The sequence below is a fragment of the Ranitomeya variabilis genome, chromosome 7 (assembly GCF_051348905.1).
Source record: "Ranitomeya variabilis isolate aRanVar5 chromosome 7, aRanVar5.hap1, whole genome shotgun sequence".
NCBI classification, from domain to species: Eukaryota; Metazoa; Chordata; class Amphibia; order Anura; family Dendrobatidae; genus Ranitomeya; species Ranitomeya variabilis.
The window spans coordinates 195888099-195911634 of record NC_135238.1 but is presented as its reverse complement, the minus strand read 5'-3'; the positions used below and the strand labels follow the sequence as shown (position 1 = coordinate 195911634).

General features: G+C 42.4%; 1 protein-coding gene across 4 annotated transcripts in view; it reads right to left on the bottom strand.

The window, feature by feature from the left end:
* The window catches only part of ZNF385B (zinc finger protein 385B), a 782871-nt gene that overhangs the window by 22318 nt on the left and 737017 nt on the right, over window positions 1-23536 (bottom strand). For all 4 annotated transcript variants that reach the window (XM_077272602.1, XM_077272601.1, XM_077272604.1 and 1 more), the window contains 2 exons: window positions 22685-22826; window positions 5596-5838 (listed from right to left, as the gene is read on the bottom strand). In XM_077272602.1, coding sequence (XP_077128717.1) covers window positions 5596-5838; window positions 22685-22826 — 385 coding nt within the window. The remainder of the gene's footprint in view (window positions 1-5595; window positions 5839-22684; window positions 22827-23536) is intronic.

Below are 23536 nucleotides of genomic sequence, written 5' to 3'. Positions count from 1 at the left end.
GGGGGGCATAATACTGTGTGGAGGAGCTGGGGGGGAAATACTGTGCGGGGCATAATACTGAGCGGGGGGGCATAATACTGTGTGGAGGAGCGGGGAGCCCATAATACTGTATGGAGGAGCTCGGGCATAACACTGTGTGGGGGAGCTGGGGGGCGTAATACTGTGTGGAGGAGCGGGGAGCCCATAATACTGTATGGAGGAGCTGGGGGGCATAATACCGAGTGGAGAAGCACGGGGCCCACAATACTGTATGTAGGAGCAGGGGGCCCATGATGTGCTGTATGGAGGAGCATTACATGGGGCCCATAATACTACATGGAGGACTATGAGGTGCCCATAATACTGTATGGAGGAGCATTATGTGGGGCCAATAATACTGTATGGAGGAGCATTATGTGGGGCCAATAATACTGTATGGAGGAGCATTATATGGGGCCAATAATACTGTATGGAGGACTACGTGGTTGCCCATAATACTGTATGGCGGACTATGAGGTGGCCATAATACTGTATGGAGGACTATGTGGTTGACCATAATACTGTATGGAGGACTATGAGGTGCCCGTAATACTGTATGGCGCACTGTGTGGTGCCTATATTTTGCACTACCGTATATCTTTTTTTTATCTGTGTATCAGGAATCATGGCATGTGTTAAAGGGGCCCATGAAAACCTGGAGCCAACCCTGGCGACAATGCACATCAAGATGAATACCGGCTGCTACTGTGACAGGGCGCTCTGCTCTGTGACAGGCCATGTGTTGAAGTCACATAGCAGTTTTGTTAAATGACTCCTGCAGCCTTTGATAGGCCGGCGGCCTTTCAATGTTACTGCTATGTGACGTCAGCACGCGGCCTATCACAGAGCAGAACGCCCTATCACAGAGCAGAGCGCCCTGTCACAGCTGCAGTCGGCAGCCATTGTAGCGACCACGCCGAATATGAAGCCAAAAGAGGATGCTGGGGAGCGCAAGAAGGTGAGAAGAATCCCCCCCTCTGTAGTTGGGCAAGGTAGTGGCCATAGGGACGAACATAGGGGCCCAGGGAGGGTACATTAAATAAAGGGGCCCAGGATGAGGACATTATTACTGGAAGGGGCCCAGGATAGGGACCTTATTAAGGTGGCCATTGGGATCCAAGATGGAGACATTAAATAAAGGCACCAAGGATCTGGCACCTTATTAAATAAAGGGGTGACATAATTACTGTATTGAGGTAAGGATGAGGAACATACATTATTGGTTTATGGTGGCAAATGGGGACATAATTGCTGTAGGGGCCAATCAGGGGACATTATTACTACTTTTGATCTTACTGTCTTCCATGGGGAGAAGAAAAGGGTCCTGCTACTGAGCAGGGTGACACTATGTCTGTTTTTTCTTCATCTGACGTAGTATAGAAATCGAGGAAAATAGTGGGGAATGTTCTCTGGAAGCAATCAGCTATAGCTAACTGTGTTATTTTCTGCAGAGACGAGTCTTTGCTGGAAGAAGTAATGGCGGTCTGCACTGGATGAAGAAAAAAGACCTCAACTACAGAGGTCACCGGTGAGTCAGTGTGTTGCTTGTACACTTACACTATATACTGTGTACAGAGCGCCTTTGTATAATGTCACTGGTGATCACTGTATTATATGTACACTGACACTATATACAGAGCTCCTGTGTGTAATGTCACTGGTGGTCACTGTATTACCTGTACACTGACACTATATACAGAGCTCCTGTGTATAATATCACTGGTGATCAATGTATTACCCGTACACTATACAATATATACAGAGCTCCTGTGTATAATGTCACTGGTGATCACTGTATTACCTGTACACTGACACTATATACAGAGTTACTGTGTACATTGTCACTGGTGGTAATAACAGTGTTGTTAGTATTGTGGTTTGTATTCATAATCAATATTGTAGTATTCGGGCACTATGTGTTGGTAATTTGTGGTCTGGTCACGGCGTGGCAGTATTTCTCCTTGTATGTGGTATCATGTGGTCCCTATATGCTGGTAATATTTATTTTAATTTATTTTTAGTCATTTATATAGCGCTATTAATTTCACAGCGCTTTACAGACATTATTACCACTGTCCCCGTTGGGGCTCACAATCTAGATTCCCTAGCAGTATGTCTTTGTAAATGTGGGAGGAAACCAGAGTACCTGGAGGAAACTCATGCAAATACGGGGAGAACATACATTGCAGATGTTGTCCTTGGTGGGATTTGAACCCAGGACCCCAGCGCTGCAAGGCTGTAGTGCTAACCTCTGAACCGTGCTGCCCTAATATGTCTTATTATTCGGTCACTATGTGGTGGTAATATGTGATCTGTTCATGGTGTGGCGGTATTTGTCCCTTGTATGTAGCATTATTCGGTCGCTATGTGGTCTGGTCATGGTGTGGTAGTATTTCTTCCTGTATGTGGTAATATTGGTCTTGGTATAGTGGATTGTGTTGTGTATGGCGGTCATTTGTTCTCTCTGATATTAATTAGGAGAAGATTCTTTATTTCCATTAGAGTTTTAATGCTTTGTACACAGCAGCGGAGATGCACTTACAGGGGGTTTTCCTGTGGAAAAAAGTAATCACCTCTCCACAGGATAAGTGATAACGTATTGATTGGTGGGGGTCTGACTGCTTGGACCCATTCAGCAAAATGTGGAACTTTTTATCGCCATTAGACTGGAGTGGCATGTCCGACTAGATCACTGATCCATTCATTCCCTCAGTGGCTGCACTTGTTTTTTTCTGGAAGCCCCAAAGAGAATGAATGGAGCTGCGGTCAGACATCCCACCTGCCGCTGCATTTTAAAATAGTGATAAAAATGTCCTGTCAGGGATAAAACTTCCCCATTCTTCCGATCGGTGCAGTTTCTAAAGGTCAGATCTAAGCGATCACCTATCCTGTGGAGCCCATGGATGGGTGATAACTTGTTTTAACCAAAAACCCCATTAATGTAAACTACCGAAATTATACATCCCAGTTATTGGGGCACACGGTAGATGTGCAGCAGCCGCCGGTGTTTTACAGCCGATGCTCCACTATAATGACAGATATTTGCATATAGCTGTAGGGTGGGCCCCTAGAGTCCATTCCTCTGGTGGGCCCCAGACACCCCAGTCCGACCCTGAGTATGCCCTATTCTTGATTACGTTTACTTTATTTTACGATCTATTAATTAAAATGTACTTTGTTTGTGGGACAACCCCTTTAAGTTTGTTTCCTTATGAAAAGGTTCATTGTTATATTTGATGATAAAGAAAAACTTCCTCAATTGTAGACATTTTTTAAATAAATATCACGGTTGGCCTTCGATTCTATCCAAGTATTTAATGTTGGCCCTCTTTGTATTTGAGGTTGACATCCTTGATGTAGTCCAAGTCTTACAATACAGCCACCTTATTCTCCTTTAATTATAATCAGAGTCCCTCCATGAACAATAATGCCAGCAAAGTGCCATACAGACAGTGCAGTTCCTCTTTAAAGGGAACCTGTCACCAGATTTTTGCTTTTTAATCAGCATTATGTAAGGGCAGAGACCCCAATTCCTGTTATACAGTGGGGCAAAAAAGTATTTAGTCAGTCAGCAATAGTGCAAGTTCCACCACTTAAAAAGATGAGAGGCGTCTGTAATTTACATCATAGGTAGACCTCAACTATGGGAGACAAACTGAGAAAAAAAATCCCGAAAATCACATTGTCTGTTTTTTTATCATTTTATTTGCATATTATGGTGGAAAATAAGTATTTGGTCAGAAACAAAATTTCATCTCAATACTTTGTAAAATATCCTTTGTTGGCAATGACAGAGGTCAAACGTTTTCTGTAAGTCTTCACAAGGTTGCCACACATTGTTGTTGGTATGTTGGCCCATTCCTCCATGCAGATCGCCTCTAGAGCAGTGATGTTTTCGGCTTTTCGCTTGGCAACACGGACTTTCAACTCCCTCCAAAGGTTTTCTATAGGGTTGAGATCTGGAGACTGGCTAGGCCACTCCACGACCTTGAAATGCTTCTTACGAAGCCACTCCTTCGTTGCCCTGGCGGTGTGCTTTGGATCATTGTCATGTTGAAAGACCCAGCCACGTTTCGTCTTCAATGCCCTTGCTGATGGAAGGAGGTTTGCACTCAAAATCTCACGATACATGGCCCCATTCATTCTTTCATGTACCCGGATCAGTCGTCCTGGCCCCTTTGCAGAGAAACAGCCCAAAGCATGATGTTTCCACCACCATGCTTTACAGTAGGTATGGTGTTTGATGGATGCAACTCAGTATTCTTTTTCCTCCAAACACGACAAGTTGTGTTTCTACCAAACAGTTCCAGTTTGGTTTCATCAGACCATAGGACATTCTCCCAAAACTCCTCTGGATCATCCAAATGCTCTCTAGCAAACTTCAGACGGGCCCGGACATGTACTGGCTTAAGCAGTGGGACACGTCTGGCACTGCAGGATCTGAGTCCATGGTGGCGTAGTGTGTTACTTATGGTAGGCCTTGTTACATTGGTCCCAGCTCTCTGCAGTTCATTCACTAGGTCCCCCCGCGTGGTTCTGGGATTTTTGCTCACCGTTCTTGTGATCATTCTGACCCCACGGGGTGGGATTTTGCGTGGAGCCCCAGATCGAGGGAGATTATTAGTGGTCTTGAATGTCTTCCATTTTCTAATTATTGCTCCCACTGTTGATTTCTTCACTCCAAGCTGGTTGGCTATTGCAGATTCAGTCTTCCCAGCCTGGTGCAGGGCTACAATTTAGTTTCTGGTGTCTTTTGACAGCTCTTTGGTCTTCACCATAGTGGAGTTTGGAGTCAGACTGTTTGAGGGTGTGCACAGGTGTCTTTTTATACTGATAACAAGTTTAAACAGGTGCCATTACTACAGGTAATGAGTGGAGGAAAGAGGAGACTCTTAAAGAAGAAGTTACAGGTCTGTGAGAGCCAGAAATCTTGATTGTTGTTTCTGACCAAATACTTATTTTCCACCATAATATGCAAATAAAATGATAAAAAAACAGACAATGTGATTTTCTGGATTTTTTTTCTCAGTTTGTCTCCCATAGTTGAGGTCTACCTATGATGTAAATTACAGATGCCTCTCATCTTTTTAAGTGGTGGAACTTGCACTATTGCTGAATGACTAAATACTTTTTTGCCCCACTGTATATCACTTAATTTACTGGATGTTGCAGTTTTGATATTAATCTGCTGTAAATCTACCTGTTACCTAAATCCTGAGCTCTGTATTATCCCGCCCACATCACTGACTTGTAGTTTTCTGTGTACACTGTGCATAGGCAGAAAGCTGCCAATTAGTGGTGGGGGCATGGTTGGACTCCCTGGCAGCAGGTTAACTTGTCCTTTAGTGATAATCTCCTGCTGATAAAACAGTGATTTTATGAAAACTACAGCAGGCAGCCCAGAAAGTGACATTTCATTGGAATCAGGGTCTCTGCCCCTACAATATGCTGCTCTCAGATTTGGTAGCAAAAACCTTGTTACTGTTTATCTTTTTGCCCACGAAATGCCTGATCAGTGAGCTGCCCTGTGGGATATTACCGGCATTGTCCCGAAGGTGCAAGAGCAGGTTACAATACCTGTGTTGTGCGCCTCTAGCTGTGACAAAGAGTTGACTGCTACTTTGCATAGTGAACAGTACAATAACTTCTTGGCTTTCTCTTCTTCTGATTCGGAGACAGTGATCGCACTGCCATTGGAGGTCTTCACAAGTGCTGCGGGTATTACTGCTGTCAACGCCACCTCTGACTTAGCGATGAAAGACCTTATCTCAGCCATACTCTGGCTGATAGAACTGCTGGCTTTTAATCGTTCTTCTTCTCCTAGAAGGAAGAAAATAGACACAAATAATTTAGCCACCGTCCACAAACTAATCATCAAGTATTTATCTACAGCCTTTATTACAGGGGACATTTGACATTTGCAAGCAATTACGCCGAGATACAAATTGTGTGAAAAGGAAGAATGGTGTTATTCATCCATCAGAAGGAGAAGGGTCCACCAGTATAATTTGTCTGATTATTCTGTTTTGTACATAAATGTCCCAGCGTCACTGTCACTTTCAATGGACGACTAACTCCCAGTGGGAAAAAATAGAACCACAACATATAATTGGGAATCTTAAAATGTGCAATATTGTGAATATCAACCTATGTCAGACAAAGCCTGTAAACGTAAAGATACAAACGGCCGACTACTGTAGGACATGTTATCATTTCACAGATACAATGTACATGTCAAAATCCCTTATAAATCACAAGTTTGAAGATCATGAATTCCCATAACACATCATATCCTGTATCACCATATCGGCAATTAAAATAGGACTTGGTGTATAAGAAAAATTCTACTTGTGCTGGATATTTTTTCTAATCCTTCTTCGTATATCCAACACAATATTTTTTAATTGAGGTAGCACCTATCTTTTATAATACACTCAGTGATATTAAAGGGATTCTGTCACCAGGTTTTTATTACCTCTTCTGAGAATAGAATAATTTGGGGAAAGAGACCCTGATTCCAGCAATGTATCACAGTTTATTTGGTGCAACAGCTGTGATACAATCAGAGCTTTTAGATGTAGCATGTAGCAGAGCTCAGAAAGCAAGCCCTGCCCACACCCGATTAAAAGCTTTCTGTGTACATTGTATATTGACGTTAGGCTGCTGATCAGTGCTGGGAATCGGAGTTGGACCAGGATGCATGCATCTGATTGCCCAGCCCGTCTGTCATGATGTGCTATCTTCTTGGAATTCTGACCTCAGACTTGTTTTCTGACTATGTCTTTGTCTCAGCCTTCTGTGTATGATGTACCCTCCTGGCTTTTGACATCGGACCTATTGACTACCCAGCCTCACAGCTTGTCTGTGAGTAGTGACTAGCGTCACACCTAAAGAACATCTGTCAACAGGATTGACCATTCCAAGCCATCTATTTATGGGAACACAGGTCATAGAAAGTTGAATATAATGATACCTTGAGATCTGTGATCCGATGTCTAATCCACATTTTACTTAATATGTAAATAAGCTGTTAATATCTTTTGGTCGGACACTGATTTCCCTGAAAATCGGCCTCCAGAGCTTATTTAAAATTTTATCTTCATGTGAGACACATAGCTCAGGAGAGCAGACTGTCAGTCATTACATGTCTCACACTGGTAACTCTCCCCCTTTCATTTATAATAATCTCGGGAGGCAGATTCTCAGGGAGAGCTATGCTTGGCCCATAGATCTTGACAGCTCATTTACATATTAAGAAAACATGGATTTCTCGGGAATAACACATCAAATTGCAGATATCAAGGTATCATTTTATTCAACTCTCTATGACTGGCATGCCCATATAGATTACTTAGAAGGGTTTATCTTTCCGACAGATTCCTTTTTAACACAGATTTATGAAATGATTATTGCTATCTCTAATAAACTGGATCTTGCTTTGTAATTAGTCAGAAGTATCTGAACCACTGACATGTTCTTTTCATTCTTACTTATCCTACAGTAATAACTCAATATAAAACTAAGCTGGACAAGTCATCTTAATATATACTTACCTCGAAATGTCTTCACATCCTGTTCCATCCAGATGTGTCTGGATCCCAGAATGCCAAGTGGCGGAAGTTCACCGACCTCCATATTGAGACACCCAAGTGATGGGTGTCTCAATATGGAAACTGCTGGTGGTACCAGCCTCTTGCACGGTATCACCAGCGGAACACCTTCGCACCACACACACACACACTGTATACGCCGTACGCACCACACACACACACACACACTGTATATGCTGTATGCACCACACACTGTATACACTGTACACACCACACACACTGTATATGCCATAGGCACCACACACACACTGTATACGCCATACGCACCACACACACACACAAAAACACACACTGTATATGTTGTAGGCACCACACACACACACTGTATACGCCATACGCAGCCTCTAACATGGTACCACCAGACAGCACATGAGGGGAGAACACAGCACAGGAAGGAGAGAGACAGCAGACAGGGGGGATAGCACATAGGGTAGACAGGTCAAAGAAGGGAGCACAGATGGGAGAAGTCAGCACATGGGGAAAGAGAGAGTGGATAGGTGGGTGAACACATGGGGGAGAGATTCTCAACGCTGCAAAGCCTTCCCCATCGTGACATTACCGCCCTCCCGATGCGATAGCATCGGGCCTCCATCTAGTGTTTCTTATAAAAAGTTTAGGAGTCACTTTCCACCGTGTACTATAGTGGTCGCATTGCCAGCTGTAGCTACAATCAAAGGCTTGAATTGCATTTTAGCATTCTCATGGCAACACAATCTTTCAATACAGAATAAATGCTATTTTGTCTGTGCTTGATAAAGGTCAAATCCTTGAAATGAGATGTGTGCAAGAACTCCAGCTCTAGCCAAAATACAGATTATCTGTGCGTCATAATATTACATTCATCTGCAGAAGTGATAGACTGAGCTTTTATCTATACGGGTCATATTCATATCAACTAAGAACATCTCACCGGGTTCTTCTAAAAATGATTAACAGCAAAAGGAAAACAAGAAAAATGATTTGTCATAAAATAAGTGAGAGCTGTAGGAAACAAAATATGGAATCGTCCATATAGATTTGATGATTTTCACTGATACTCAAAGAGCCGCCCTCCAGATGTCATAAATGTGTTCTTCTTAAAAGGGTTTTCCATAGATAAATGCTTTATAAAGATCATTCCATGTAATTGTTAGGGTTCCAGTTACTTTGACTCCCAATAATCCCAATAAAGAAGGGTTGCGGTAACCTGTTCTCAGAGTCAACATCTGTTGATGTGGTCACTTAACATAGAAGTGAATTGGAGATATAGAAATCTCAATGACAGAGCATTAAAAATAATATTAGAAATGTATATATTGGAAATCATTGTCTGATCCACTCGAAAACCACATCTTAACTGAAACACAGGTAAAGCCGAACCAAATATTTCTCATCAATGGAAAATGGGATGTGGGTGCCTTCCAAACTATGGTCAAACTTTACCACCCAGAACGCCATGTGACAAATTAGTTGGGCAGCTGTAGGTTGGAGGCCACTGTACGTATACACTTGCTTAGAGCTTGTGGGTACAATAATGTATACCCCCTGATCGTTTTTTACAGGATTGTCCAGAAAAATAAGTTGTAATTAGGGAAACTCTGATGTAAATCGTCATGAAACCAAAAAGGAATGCAAATGTTAGGAGCTATGCTAATGGGTGGATTGGGCCAACTACAGTATGTGTTGAAGAAAGTTTCTTTTACAATCCAGCTTCTGCCTCTACATCACTGTAAAAGGATATCAGAATAGACCACTAACTGCTAAATTATTCCCATCTTCTTCCTATATTAGCATTTAAGCTTTGCTCTAGAGCCCCAACACAAAGGTAGATCATGCTTAAAGGGGTATTCCCATCTCCAAGATACTATCCCAATATGTAGTAGGTGTAATAATTATAATCTTAGCAAATATCTCCAATTAGAACAGTAGGATAGTTTTTCTGATTCGCCATGTCTGTTTGCATATTGTATTCAGTATGTAATAATCACTTAATAACATTTTAGATAAAAGCCGGCACAGTAATCAGCAGATCACCAATGGTTTAGCGCGAGAGGTGTCCATTGATCGGATTTAAGGGATTTGTAGTATTACATGTGACCCATTCAAATGAACTCCCAATTATGTAATACAAGGACAAGTCAGGTCTTCAAATGCAAAATCTGTTTTTCAACATACCTTACCCAATGAAAAAGGTCAAGAACTCTTTTCCACTTTTTCTTAAAGTTGAAAACTTGGGCATGACAGGATGAACAGAGCAGCGGAGGTTCACCTTACACAATCTTATTAAAGATTCTACAAAATCGGATGCAAATATTCCACAAGTAAACAAAATGTACTGCACTTTCCCAAGCTTCTTATAATAAACAGGAGCCGAAAAAAGAACTCATTTTTTTGTTTGTCTTCCTACTTTCTTCTCACTATGATTTCAGAAAACCCAATGAGATGAATAATGAGGTTACAGGCGGCTGAATTATTTAAAGAACTGAGCGTGGTTTTCACCTGCAGATGTGTTCAAGCAGCGCTGAGAAAATGAAAAAATGTTTAACAGAACTCAATCATGTTACTTAGATCTGAAAATCAACTGTGTGAAAACTATCTGTGAAATCCCACTAGGCGGGAGTTCACTGCAAAGAACACTTAATGACTTGGGCTTGAGATGTAAATAAATGTCAAAAATAGACAGGATAAAGCTGGGGCAATGTAAGAGGATAAGGAAGTGAAGAGACGGATGAGGGATCGATGAGGAACAGAGGGAGAAGTAGAGGAGAAATCGGAGACTGGTAGGTGAGTATATATATATTTTTCTTATTTTTTTTCAATCTATGTAAGCGTCTTCATAAATTAAATTAAGAGGTTGACAACCTATTTAAACTTTTTTTTCCCAAGGGTAAGGCTTTATATATTTAATTTGCCACCTATATAGATGCCTGGAAAAGCAAGAGTTGATGGGTACGGTATGCCGTATGCAGTATGTGAAGTGCTCATCCAGTGTAAGGGAGCAAGAAACTGAAAGATAATAGGCTGTTCTGAGCTGTAACACTGATGATGCGGGGCCCTGAGATAAGATGCTGACAATACGGATGCCTTGAGCTTTCATACTGATGATGTGCGACCCTGTGATGCGAGACTGATGATGCGGGGCTCTGAGCTGTGAAACTGATGATGTGGGGTCTTGAGTTGTGACACTGACTATACGAAGCCCTGGGCTGTGACCCTGATGATGAGGGGCCCTGAGCTGTGACACTGACGATGAGGGGCCCTGAGCTGTGACACTGACGATGAGGGGCCCTGAGCTGTGACACTAATGATGTGAAGCCCTGAGCTGTGACCCCAACGATGCAAAGCCCTGAGCTGTGACACTGACAATGAGGGGCCCTGAGCTGTGACACTGACAATGAGGGGCCCTGAGCTGTGACACTGACGATGTGAAGCCCTGAGCTGTGACACTGATGATGAGGGTCCCTGAGATGTGACACTGACAATAAGGGGCTCTGAGCTGTGACACTGACGATGAGGGGCCCTGAGCTGTTACACTGATGATGCAAAGCCCTGAGCTGTGACACTGACAATGCGAAGCCCTGAGCTGCAACACTGACGATGAGGGGCCCTGAGCTGTGACACTGACGATGTGAAGCCCTGAGCTGTGACACTGACGATGAGGGGCCCTGAGCTGTGACACTGACGATGAGGGGCCCTAAGCTATGACCCTAATGATTCAAGGCCTTGAGCTGTGACACTGACGATGAAGGGCCCTGAGCTGTGACACTGACAATGTGAAGCCCTGAGCTGTGACATTGACAATGAGGGGCCCTGAACTGTGACACTAATGATTCAAGGCCTTGAGCTGTGACACTGATGATGAGGGGCCTTGAGCTGTGACATTGACGATGAGGGGCCCTGGGCTGTGACATTGACGATGAGGGGCCCTGAGCTGTGACACTAATGATTCAAGGCCTTGAGCTGTGACACTGAAGATGCAGGTACCTTAGCTGTAACATTAAAGAAGTGAGAATCTGAGCTGTGGCATTGAGGAGGCGGGGCCCTGAGCCGTGCCATTGAGGAGGCGTGAGTCTGAGTTGTGCTGTTCAGAAGGTGGGGCCCTGAGCTGTGCCATTCAGGAGGCAGGGCCCTAAGCTGTGCTGTTGAGCAGGTGGGCTCCTGAGCTATGCTGTTGAGTTGGCAGGACTATCAGATGTGTTGTTGATGAGGTGGGGCCCTGAGCTGTGCCGTCTAGAAGGCAGGGCCCTGAGCTGTGCCATTGAGTAGGCGGGGTCCTGAGCTATGCTATTGAGTAAGTGGGGTTCTAAACTATGCTGTTGAGTTGGCAGGACTCTCAGCTGTGCTGTTAAGGAGGCAGGGCCCTGAGCTGTGCTGTAGAGCAGGCGGGGTCCTGAGCTATGCTGTTGAGTGGGCAGGACTCTCAGATGTGTTGTTGATGAGGCGGGGCCCTGAGCTGTGCTGTTGAGGAGGCGGGGCCCTGAGCTGTGCTGTTGAGGAGGCGGGGCCCTGAGCTGTGCTGTTGAGGAGGCGGGGCCCTGAGCTGTGCTGTTGAGGAGGCGGGGCCCTGAGCTGTGCTGTTGAGGAGGCGGGCCCTGAGCTGTGCTGTTGAGGAGGCGGGGCCCTGAGCGGTGCTATGGTGGTAGAATGATTTATACATGCCCAATGAGAGTCTGGTGGCATTGTGTTTATGAGAAAAAAGTCTCTCATTCATGACAACCTCTGGGTGACTAACCTCAAAGCAATAAAGCTTCTCACCAAAGAATTTCTGAGTCCTGTAAAGTTATTTATTGCTAAGAGGATTTAGAACTGATTTGAGATTAAGTTCAAAGGAGAGGGAGGGCCACCGTACGGGTGTCTGTCCTTTTTTGAGTAATTGCTCCCCGCCGTCATAGCTGGCAAATCCAATAAAGTGTATGACTGAATTTCCTTCTTTCCATGTGATCAGTTTACAAGAAAAGTTGTAGAAAAAAAATAAAACTTACTGGAGTCGCAACACAGGACACAGCGTAATTTGCTTTTTCTTCTTTGGAGCAAACTGTTTTCAATTACATTTAATGGATTCTGAATTGCAGACAATTCTCATAAAAAACACTAATGTTTTATCTTGAAAATTCATGGTTTTCAATGTCGCCAAGTTCATATCACTCTGTTCTTAAAATGATGTGATGGATAGTGTCTTCCTTTTTATGACTGAGCATTAATTTCACCTCTCGGTAGAAGCAAAATACTCCTGAAATTTAAATTTTTTCTGTACAAAAAAAAAAAAAAAGGAAAAGCTATAGGGTCTCATATACACAACAGATCACAGAGCCTTTAGGCAGGCACTGGCATTCCCGCAATTTGGTGGAGCCATAGGAGCTCTTTGTGCCATCATAAGGTACTAACCACATACTTTTCTGACCATAGCCCTTTGTTGTCTACCTTCTCTGTCTGAATTAGCAACCAACACAGCGGGTCAGGCCGGTTTTGACATCATTGATGGTCGGTGTGCTTGCCGTTTAGCTTGTCATTCTATTAAGAGAGCGTTCTGCCCTGCTGCTAGGCAGCTCATCCTGCAAGGCAGCCTGTATTGCTGCCCAATCAATCATGTTTTATATAGCGTTCGGTCTTGCTAGTGGACCAATAACAGGACTGGTCAGATGACCAATTATTGAGCACTGCACTCTTTAAATATTCCCTTGACACGGAATGCCTCGCAAGTTACAGTAGTTACACTCATTGTTACAATTTCTGGTAGTTTAAACCTCCGATTGGTATTCTGATATCCTACTTAGCCAGTCACTTCACTTCTTTCTTGATGGACCTCTTAGTTTGATGAACAGACTTGACTTTGGACTGGCTTTCCCATCCCACGGTATCCAATTGTGTATATGGTCCTGCTCTCCTATTGTATATTCCAGCTATCCTTCAGACTTCTCCATACCCTTCAGATTTTATTCTGCTTCCCAAATATTCTACAGCCACCTGGTCTCACCAGTCAGCAGCTACTCTTGGAATGCTACCCGAGGGCTGAAAAGATGAAAACCAAAGAATTCCCTGAGATCTGTTAAATGGAGTGGGTAATGAACCTATACCTAGTGGGTAATGAATAATTATAATTACTCTCCTTTTTCCAAGGGTAAACTAAAAGGTGAAAGAACAGACCAAAAAGTCCATAATGTACCGTATATACTCGAGTATAAGCTGAGATTTTCAGCCCAAATTTTAGGGCTGAAAGTGCCCCTCTCGGCTTATACTCGAGTCACGGTCGGCGGTGGGGTCAGCGGGTGAGGGGGAGAGAGGATTGTCGCATACTCACCTAGTCCTGGTGCTCCTGGCGCTCCCCCTGCCTGTCACACTGTCTTCGGGTGCCGCAGCTCTTCCCCTGTTCAGCAGTCACGTGGGACCGCTCATTAAAGTTATGAATATGGACTCCACTCCCATAGGGGTGGAGCCACATATTCATTTCTCTAATCAGCGGTGCCAGTGACCGCTGACAGAGGAAGAGCTGCGGCACCCGAAGACAGTGTGACAGGCAGGGGGAGCGCCAGGAGCGCCGGGACTAGGTGAGTATTTTATATTCACCTGTCCACGTTCCAACCGCCAGGCGCCGCTCTGTCTTCCCGTTCTCTGGCTCTTACTGTTCAGGTCAGAGGGCGCGATGACGTACTAGTGTGTGCGCCGCCCTCTGCCTGAACAGTCAGTGCGGAGAGACGCCGGGACGGGACGCTGAGGAGCTGCAAGCAAGAGAGGTGAGTATGTGTTTTTTTTTATTGCAGCACCAGCATTATATATGGCACAGATTTATATGGCACATCTATGGGGCAACAATGAACAGTGCAGAGCATATAAGGCACAGCTTTATAAGGAGCATCTATGGGGCAACAATGAACAGTGCAGAGCATATAAGGCACAGCTTTATAAGGAGCATCTATGGGGCCATAATGAACAGTGCAGAGCATATATGGCACAGCTTTATATGGAGCATCTATGGGGCCATAATGAACGGTGCAGAGCATTGTATATGGAGCATCTATGGGGCTATACTGAACGGTGCAGAGCAATGGCACAGCTTTATAAGGAGCATCTATGGGGCCATAATGAACGGTGCAGAGCATTCTATATGGCACAGCTATATATGGAGCATCTATGGGGCAATAATCAACGGTATGGAGCATCTTTTTATTTTTGAAATTCACCAGTAGCTGCAGTATTTTCCACCCTAGGCTTATACTCGAGTCAATAAGTTTTCCCAGTTTTTTGTGGCAAAATTAGGGGGGTCGGCTTATACTCGGGTCGGCTTATACTCGAGTATATACGGTATATACTTAAAAAACTTGTACTTTATTGGGCAGTCATGGTAGATATAAAATCAAATAAATATCATCAAATTGGGGAGAAAGACAGTAGCATCACTGTAAAAATGTATGATGATTCTGAATACAACTCATATACATATATAATTGTAATAATTAAGTGAGCAGCCTCAATGATAATTAAGAATGGATAAAATGATCCCAAAAAGGCCGGGGTGGACGCCATTTTTGTACTCACACAAATCTACATGTTTGCTTGTATATGTTTATGTAGGATTTCCCAGCTTTTTATTTTATTTATTTTTGGAACAAAATAAATATTTTTTACTTTATGCATATATCTCTTTTTTTAAAAAATTTGGGGATACCATAATCTCGGGTTGTGAAGTTATACATCTACACCATGGGAGGAAATAGGCATGTGTAAAAGGGGTTACACCAGCTGGACAGACAGAGGAAACCAAGGCACAATCAAACAATAGACACAAAAGGATAAAATACAAAAGGAAGATGAGAACACAGTAATGAGGAAGAAAAGCAACACAAAGGAACACCAAAAAGGGGAAGGAAGAGGCATACACAACAAATGGCATACAACCATCTCAAAACAACAAGAGCGACTCTCCAAATCAGTTTCTCCAATGCAGCCAGGAACAGAATGAAGATTCTAGTGCTGGCATGGAGGGAAGCCAGACGCAGGTTTATATAATAGAAGGGTGTGGCTCCAATAAGCACCACAGCCAATAGACCATAAGGAACTCCAAACCCTTCCCATGCCACAAAAAAACCTGTTAACTCATAAGTGGCCGTGTAGATTTAAAGAGTACCTGTGCTCAGCTAAACGCCGCAATCTTCTAATCTCAGATGTATCACAGGTCCCAGCAGAATGCGGCACATTCATGACAAAAGCGCTGTGGAATTAATGGCGCTATATAAGCAAGTAAAATACAGCTATAAAGGGTTTTCATTCCCTAGTGCATATAGGAATATTCTTTTAATCTATGGTATTAAGACAAATTACTAAAATAAACAAGCAAACAACACATTTCATGTCATCAACTATCAAATCAAAGAAGAATCAATTGACTGTCCGTTTTTGTTTTAAAGTCAATATAAATTTAACAGACATTAAAAGAAAGATGTTATTTTCATCTTGGCAAAAGTAGTCTGTAAATGGCAGTGTGAGATGTGCGACATGGCTGTATGTTGGCATAGTTTCTTTGTGCCGCTGCATGCTCGTAGAAATTGTCTAGCTATTTTCTCCTTTCATTCCGCGTGGAAGCTCCGTGTGCCGACATAATGGAAATCTGCACTTTCTTTGTGGAGAGTTTTAGTTTAGATGATTGTTCTCTCCCTGTTTCCTAGGAAATGGCCAGATTTTCAACATATATTTTACTGTCATGCTTTTATTCTAAATGGAACACCTAGCAGGTAATGAATGATTACTCTCCTTTTTCCAAGGGTAGAATAGGAAACGTATTTTGCTGATTGACTTTACTCGAAAAGATTATACAAAATGTCACTTTTTTCAGAGGATTTATTGCTTCCATCAGACAAAAAAAAATCCAACTTGGGCTTCTTTGCAGCAATAATATTTTTATTTGAAATAAATATCCCAAAGATTGAATAAATAACTAAGTACAAAAGCAAATACAGGGATTTTCCAGTTTCTTGTTTTCCGGCTTACTGGAGCATCGGCTAAAGGGAGAAAATGAAGTTGTATTCTCCATTCAGCTGCTCAATTCCAGTCATTGGGGCGCTGCAGGGAGCTGCTACCATCACTGCTCACAACACAATGAGTGCACTGTAATCACTCCCTGGTACATTGAGTGACAGTCTGCTCTGGACACACAGGCTGCAGAGCTGGCTGTCATGTCAATCAAAGTGCCGCAGAGTGTTTACAGTGCGCTCACTGTGTAGTGAATGATGACTATAATGCTCTTCAGGGATCCGGTCCACACACAGGATCTCTGAACACAGAGGCCACTCAGGATCACGGCCTCACCTCGTGCTCTTCAGGGATCCGGTCCTACTACCAGGACCTCTCAACACAGAGGCCATTCAGGATCACGGCCTCACCAGGTGCTCTTCAGGGATCCGGTTCACACACTGGACCTCCCAACACCCAGGCCTTTGCTCTCACAGGACCTTACAGCCAAGAACCATTCATGTCCATACACTCAGAACCATGTGACCCACACCCTGGTCACATTATGAAGCTGTAACCAACCCCATAGGTGGGCGGTGTATGTGTGGTTAGTCAGACCCACCCAGCTCTCCAACTAACCCGGCTAGCCTCCCTTTAAAACTAAGCACATTCAAGAAGTTTATTTACCCTTCAGGTGCTTCACAGGAATTAATAGAATGTGGAAGGAAAAAATGAACATTTAACTTTTTTCACAAAAATTTTACTTTAGACCCAATTTTTTTCATGTTTTCAATGGTAACAGGAAAAAATGGACCCCAAAATGTGTTGCGCAATTTCTTGTGATTACGCCAAAACCCCATATGTGGGGAAAAACCACTGTTTGATCACACGGCAGGGCTCAGAACCGAAAGATTGCACTTTAGATATTTGAATGTAAATTTGCTGTAATTAGCGGCTGCCATGTCACATTTGGAGAGCACCTGATCTGCCTAAACAGTGGAAACCGCTCACAAGTGTCACCATTTTGGAAACTAGACCCCTCAGGGAACTTATCTAGCTGTGTGGTGGGCACCATGATGAACCCCCAGGTTCTTCAAAGATGTTTATAACGTTGAGCATTGAAAATAAAAATATCACATTTTTCACACAAAAAATGTTTTTTTTAGCCCAAAATTTTGCATTTTTACAAAAGTAACAGGAGAAATTGTAGCATACAATTTCCTGTGCATTTTCTCGTGAGAGTACGCCAATACCCCAAACATGTGGGAAAATTACTGATTTGGTGCACAGCAGAGCTCAGAAGGGAAGGAGCACCATTTGACTGCTTGAATGCAAAATTTTATGGAATCATTAGAGGATGCCGTGTTGCATTTGGAGAGTCCCTTATGTGCCTAAACAGTGGAAACCCTCTACAAGTTACCCCATTTTGGAAACTAGACCCCTCAGGAAATTTATCTAGACATGTGGTGAGCACCTTGAACTCCCGTGGCGCTCAGCGTGAGCCAACACTATCATGGTGCCACATACATATGGCGGTTTGTGGGAACGCAGCTGCCACGGTGCTGTATGTGTATGACGCATGTCGGGAAGGGGTTAAAATGTAAAAAATTACATTTTTTTGGTCTAAAATACAAAGCAAATATGTCATCTTTAACTTTAGCCCTTTTAGACGCAAACGATTTATATGTGCATGCTCTGAGAAATCAGCACTTGAATTGCTATGTAAATGAGGTTGATTAGCTATTGTAGATCTGAAGTCTCTGTCACTCCAGCTCTATTCCCCACCTAGTGCCACCTCCCTCTGCTTGACTGATTGTTTCTTTGCCTGAAGTCACACATTTTAAAGGCTGTCAGTCAAGCAGGAGTAGGCAATGCAGGGTAGGAAATAGAGCTGGAGTGACGTAGATTTCAGATATACAGCAACTCCAGCTCTATTCTCAACCTAGTGCCATCTCCTCCTGCTTGACTGATGATTCCTTTGTCCGAAGTCATACAGGATAAAGGTTGTCTGTCAAGCAGGAGTAGGCAGTGCTGAGTTGGGAATAGAGCTGGAATGACAGTGACTTCAGATCTACAGCCTCGTTTACATATCAATTCACATGCTGATTTCTCAGTAATGGAGGAATGGATTGGCCATGTAAAGGTATTGCTGAATTTGTCTTTGAAAGAGCTACATGCTCATATAAATAGTTTGCGAGGGTGATATTCCCTTTCATGTGTAAATGCGTGAGTTATTTACAGAGTTGTAACAGAGCTGCAGTGACCTCTGCTGAGGACTGCAGATGAGTTCATATTCAAGAGAATAACAGCTGATTTAAAGAATCCAGCAGTGACTGCTGCAATCAGTCACAACGCCACTGATCTCATACTGATGACTTATAAGGATGATCAATATCATATGATCACACAATTCCTTTAAGCATTCTATCAACATATACACAAAGGCCAAAAGTTTATTAATGTATAGACCAGTGTCCCCAACTCTCATCCTCAAGAGCCACCAACAAATCAAGTGTTCAGGATTTCTTGTGATGGAATTATCACCTGGGCAATACCAAAGAAACCCAGAAAATGTGATCTGTTGGCGGTTCTTGAGGACTGGAGTTGGGGAACAGTTGTATAGAGTAATGTCTGCAGTTGTAGTTTTGATGTTCATGACTTTTTTTTTTAAACTCCATGTACAATTCAATAAAAGATCTGAAATCTAACACAAAAATTGCAGCTGACATACATTGGCCACACGGGTAACCCTACACAGAAAGAGTCTAAGCTCTAATAGCTGCAAAAGGTTCCTAGACTAAATAAATACTGTGTTGTGTCTCGCTTTCAGTGATTGCAGTCAATGTAGATCATTTTGCACACTTTGTTTTCCTATGACAATAAAAATCTCTTTCTTTTGAAAAGTGTCAAAAAGCTAATTAATTCCTCTGTGAGATCACGTTGTTACACAAGAAAGCACAAACCAACCCAATGGGAATTATGCTTTTTATAGGCACTGTGTAAAGTGTATCATGGGAAGGGGAATTAGGAAGAGGAAGAAACGACTGGACAGAATGAGAAGATCAGGGATCAATCACCCCAGCTTACCACCGCACATCGGGACTCCAGATCTACAGGATGCAAGAGGGGCAAGAAGTCTACACTCAGAGATTCTCATTAATCATGGTCTAGGACAGGGGTGAGGAATCTTTTTTTCTGCCAAGGGCCATTTGGATATTTATACCATCCTACAGGGGGTCGTACAAACTCTGCCCACAAAGTACATCCTGACTCTGGAACTGGTGTCAGGACGTACCGTACTCTTTCATTGCATGCCCTTCAGTGTTCACTAGTGAGCTGGTTGTAATCAAAATACACCTCCCTGCCCAAGAATGCGGTCCTTGAGAATCTGCTCGGGGGCCTGATAAAAGGTCATCGAAGGACGTAAATGGCCCTGGGGCCTGAAATTCCCCACTCCTGGTCTAGGATATGATTGAGCTTCAGTTAAAAGAGTTGACCAAGATACTTAGGATAGATCGTCTAGCAAAGGTCATCAACATGAGACTGAAGGGGTCCTGAAATCCAACAACCCCCCAATCAGCTGATTTGCTGGGTGTAAGCAATGTATGGAGCAGAACTCCGCATTCTGTACATTTTTGTAAACTTATATCACGGATGAAACTAACAGGCAGATAAAAAGTGAACTCTTTCTCTTTGTCAATGCTAGGGCTGGCATTGAGATCAGTGTCAGAAGGGTTAAATTATCAGAAGTTCTTGGCAGCTAGTGCTTTTGTGTCCAGCAGTCAAATGCATGGGGATTGGTTCTCTGCCCCATGCGATCACCATTACCTAGCATACTTGATTTTATTGGAGTTTGTTAAAGGGGTTGGGCAGACTCAGGGTAGAAGTCTGCAGTTACTCTACGTGAATGCAGATTTGTGAATCCTCACATCATGGGCACTGCACACTGTCAGGATTCTTTGGGTGCCGGGAGGGGGTGGTCATGTGACCGCCAGTATGCAATTTGCATACTTTCGGCCACATTCCAACTAAACTGTGTCCAGCCTCACTCAATAAACTTGTATTGAGCGTAGCGAACTGTGTCCAGCCTCACTCAATAAACTTGTATTGAGCGTAGGTGGGCGCAAGTCTAGTAAGCACGTGACCGCATATCTGCAAATCACATACACGAGGTCTCATTCCTGCTGCTCCCCTCTCTATGTCCACTACTGATTGTTGGGATATATGTATGTCAGTCCTGCTCAAATCACAGGCAGCATAAATCAGCGCTTGGCTTCACAATTGCAGCCAGGTTTGTATTTCTCTGAACTTCTCTGGTGATTGTAAGGTCTCTCATATGTGTGTACATTGTGAGAAACCTGTCAACCACCTGGCTCTGTGCTCTGAGAAGTCCACTCATGGGGCTGGCAGACTAGTCTCGTCCTTCCCGATGGTCCGGGGATCTTCAGACTATGTTTTCTTTGATATAACTAAACGATTCCAAGAAAGACAAAGAGCTGATTCATCCTGCCTGTACTTTTGGCTGCATGAAATGAATCTAGTGACAGGTTCCCTTTAAATACATAACTTAACTAGGTGTGCAAAGTTTATGTCATGTGTCATTTTGATTAATTTAGCGCAATTTATACCATTTTCAATGGTTAAAAAATGCACAAATGGTAAGTCTTAGGACTCGCGCAGACAGCCATAGATTCTCTCATCCAAGAGAATCGGGCCAATTATGCAAATACACTGCCCAATCATGGTGCAATTAAAAAAAACCAAAAATCCTTTAAATGCCTTTGTATAGCTCCTACTATGAAGATATTTTCCATTAAACCAATGTTTCTAGGCCAAATATATATATTACAGTTGCACAATATTTTTCTACCTATGGATGCTGCCTTTTTACATACATTTATGCTATTATATACAGTGATGTACGTTATAAGACAAAAAATTGGTTAAACTTCCTCTCTAAATTTAATTTTGTGATCTTAAATATTATTTACATATGTATGGACAGTTGTATATTTTCTTGGTTTCTATACTATCTAGGTGTAGCTGTTGACAAGTTTTTAGCTAATTTAAAAGCAATTTCACTCAGTTAAATAAAAATAAATAATTTAAATAATTAGACATGGTACTTAAAGATTGAAGATGGTTCCTTGCAAAAATAATCTATCCATGATGATATCATACAGTAAATGGGTGAAATAATTCACTACCCAATCATGGTGCAATTGAAAAAAAAAATCCTCTAAAGGCCTTTGTATAGCTCCTACTATGAAGATATTTTCCATTAAATCAATGTTTCTAGGCCAAATATATATATATTACAGTTGCACAATATTTTTCTATTTGTACGCATACTTCTGCTTAAAATTCTGTTCATACACAGATACAGTATGGACCCACAGAAATCTAATGCCATATACATTCTCCAAAACTTAGAGAGTAACTGTTTTTTTTTTTTTTTTTTGTACTATTACTTTGTAATATACCTTTGTAATCTGCTTCTCTGTCTTCCTGGGCTGATCTTTCATTCTCAAAGTGCTCAATTTATTGGTAAAATGTGTCTTCAGTGATTACAGTGTTTCCCATCACTATGATAGGAGATGGCAATTGGTGCTTATAAGGTTCTATGGAGAACTGTAAGAATTGCTGCAGAAGAACTTGCAGCAGAATGTCTGTCTAGCTCCTCCTCCCTCCATAGAATTTTATAAGCACTAACTCCTATCTCAGTAATGGGAAAATCTGTCTTCACTGAATAAAGATTTTATTCATGAACCTAATATGAAAGACCATTCAAAAAAGAAGCAGATTTATCTTATAATATATATTACAAAGTTGCTTATTTTCATGTACATTATTGATTTGAAATAGTGGTAAAGCTTTAAAATTTTATATTTCATAAATTGTTTTACATCTTTAATTGGAAATACAAATTTCGTCAGACGGGATTTAATAATAAATATATTTCTCGGCTTAGTGCCGCTATTACTTTATTTATTCATTGCCATTTTGGAAAATGTCAGCTTGTTATTCTAGAGAATATTTGACATTAGATTTGCTCACAAATACATTCACATGTTCACTTTCAGATAAGGTAAAGGTAAGGTAGCACAGAAAAAAAAACCAAGAGTTTTATTGACCTGATTTGTGGCTGGCCGTTGAGCTCGTAATGGCCTTGGCGCTGTCCTTGGGAGAACCCGTTTTTTGCTTATTTTTCGTGGACTCTAGTGCTTTGAGCTTCTTGGCATGTTTACTGCCTTTGTAGTGCGCTTCAGCTTGGCTCTACAAAGGAGAACAAATCAGGCTTATTGTCTTACCTCACAACAACACAAATGGGTAATGGAATTTATGAGGAAAAACACAAACACATGACACAAATCGATGGCTACTAAGTCCATGAGAGCCAATGGACCTCCAGTATATATACACCATTGCTAGTGTATATATACATTTCTTGAAGCTCGCAATAAACCAAACAAACAATTTAAATCTCTCAACACAACTAATCTACCAAATGGTTCCTACAAATTCAATGCAAAATGCCACTTTTGTTGATGGTCAAATCTCAGAATTATTCAACCCCCTCTTTACGGTAGTATTCAGTATAGCAAAACCTCAAAGTCTACGAGGCTTGGTTTCAGAAGAGGCCATGGCGGCAGATTAAGGAGTTGGCGTCACAATCGCCTAAATTGAACCTCACAAAAAAAAAAAACATCTTTGATGGGATTTGAAGAAGGCGGCTGCAACACACAAACACAAGAATATTAGTGAACTGGAGGCCATTGCCATGATTCTTCAGTAAGGCTGCCAGAAGATGGTGTCCACCTATGCATCATGTATGCAGCAGGTCATAACAGCCATATGGGTTCTACTCAGTACAAAAGAATAAGTATTGGTCAGTAAAGGGAATCTGTGACCAGGTTTTTGCTACTCCATCTGAGAGCAGCATGATGTAGGGACAAAGACCCCAATTCCAGGGATGTTTCACTTAC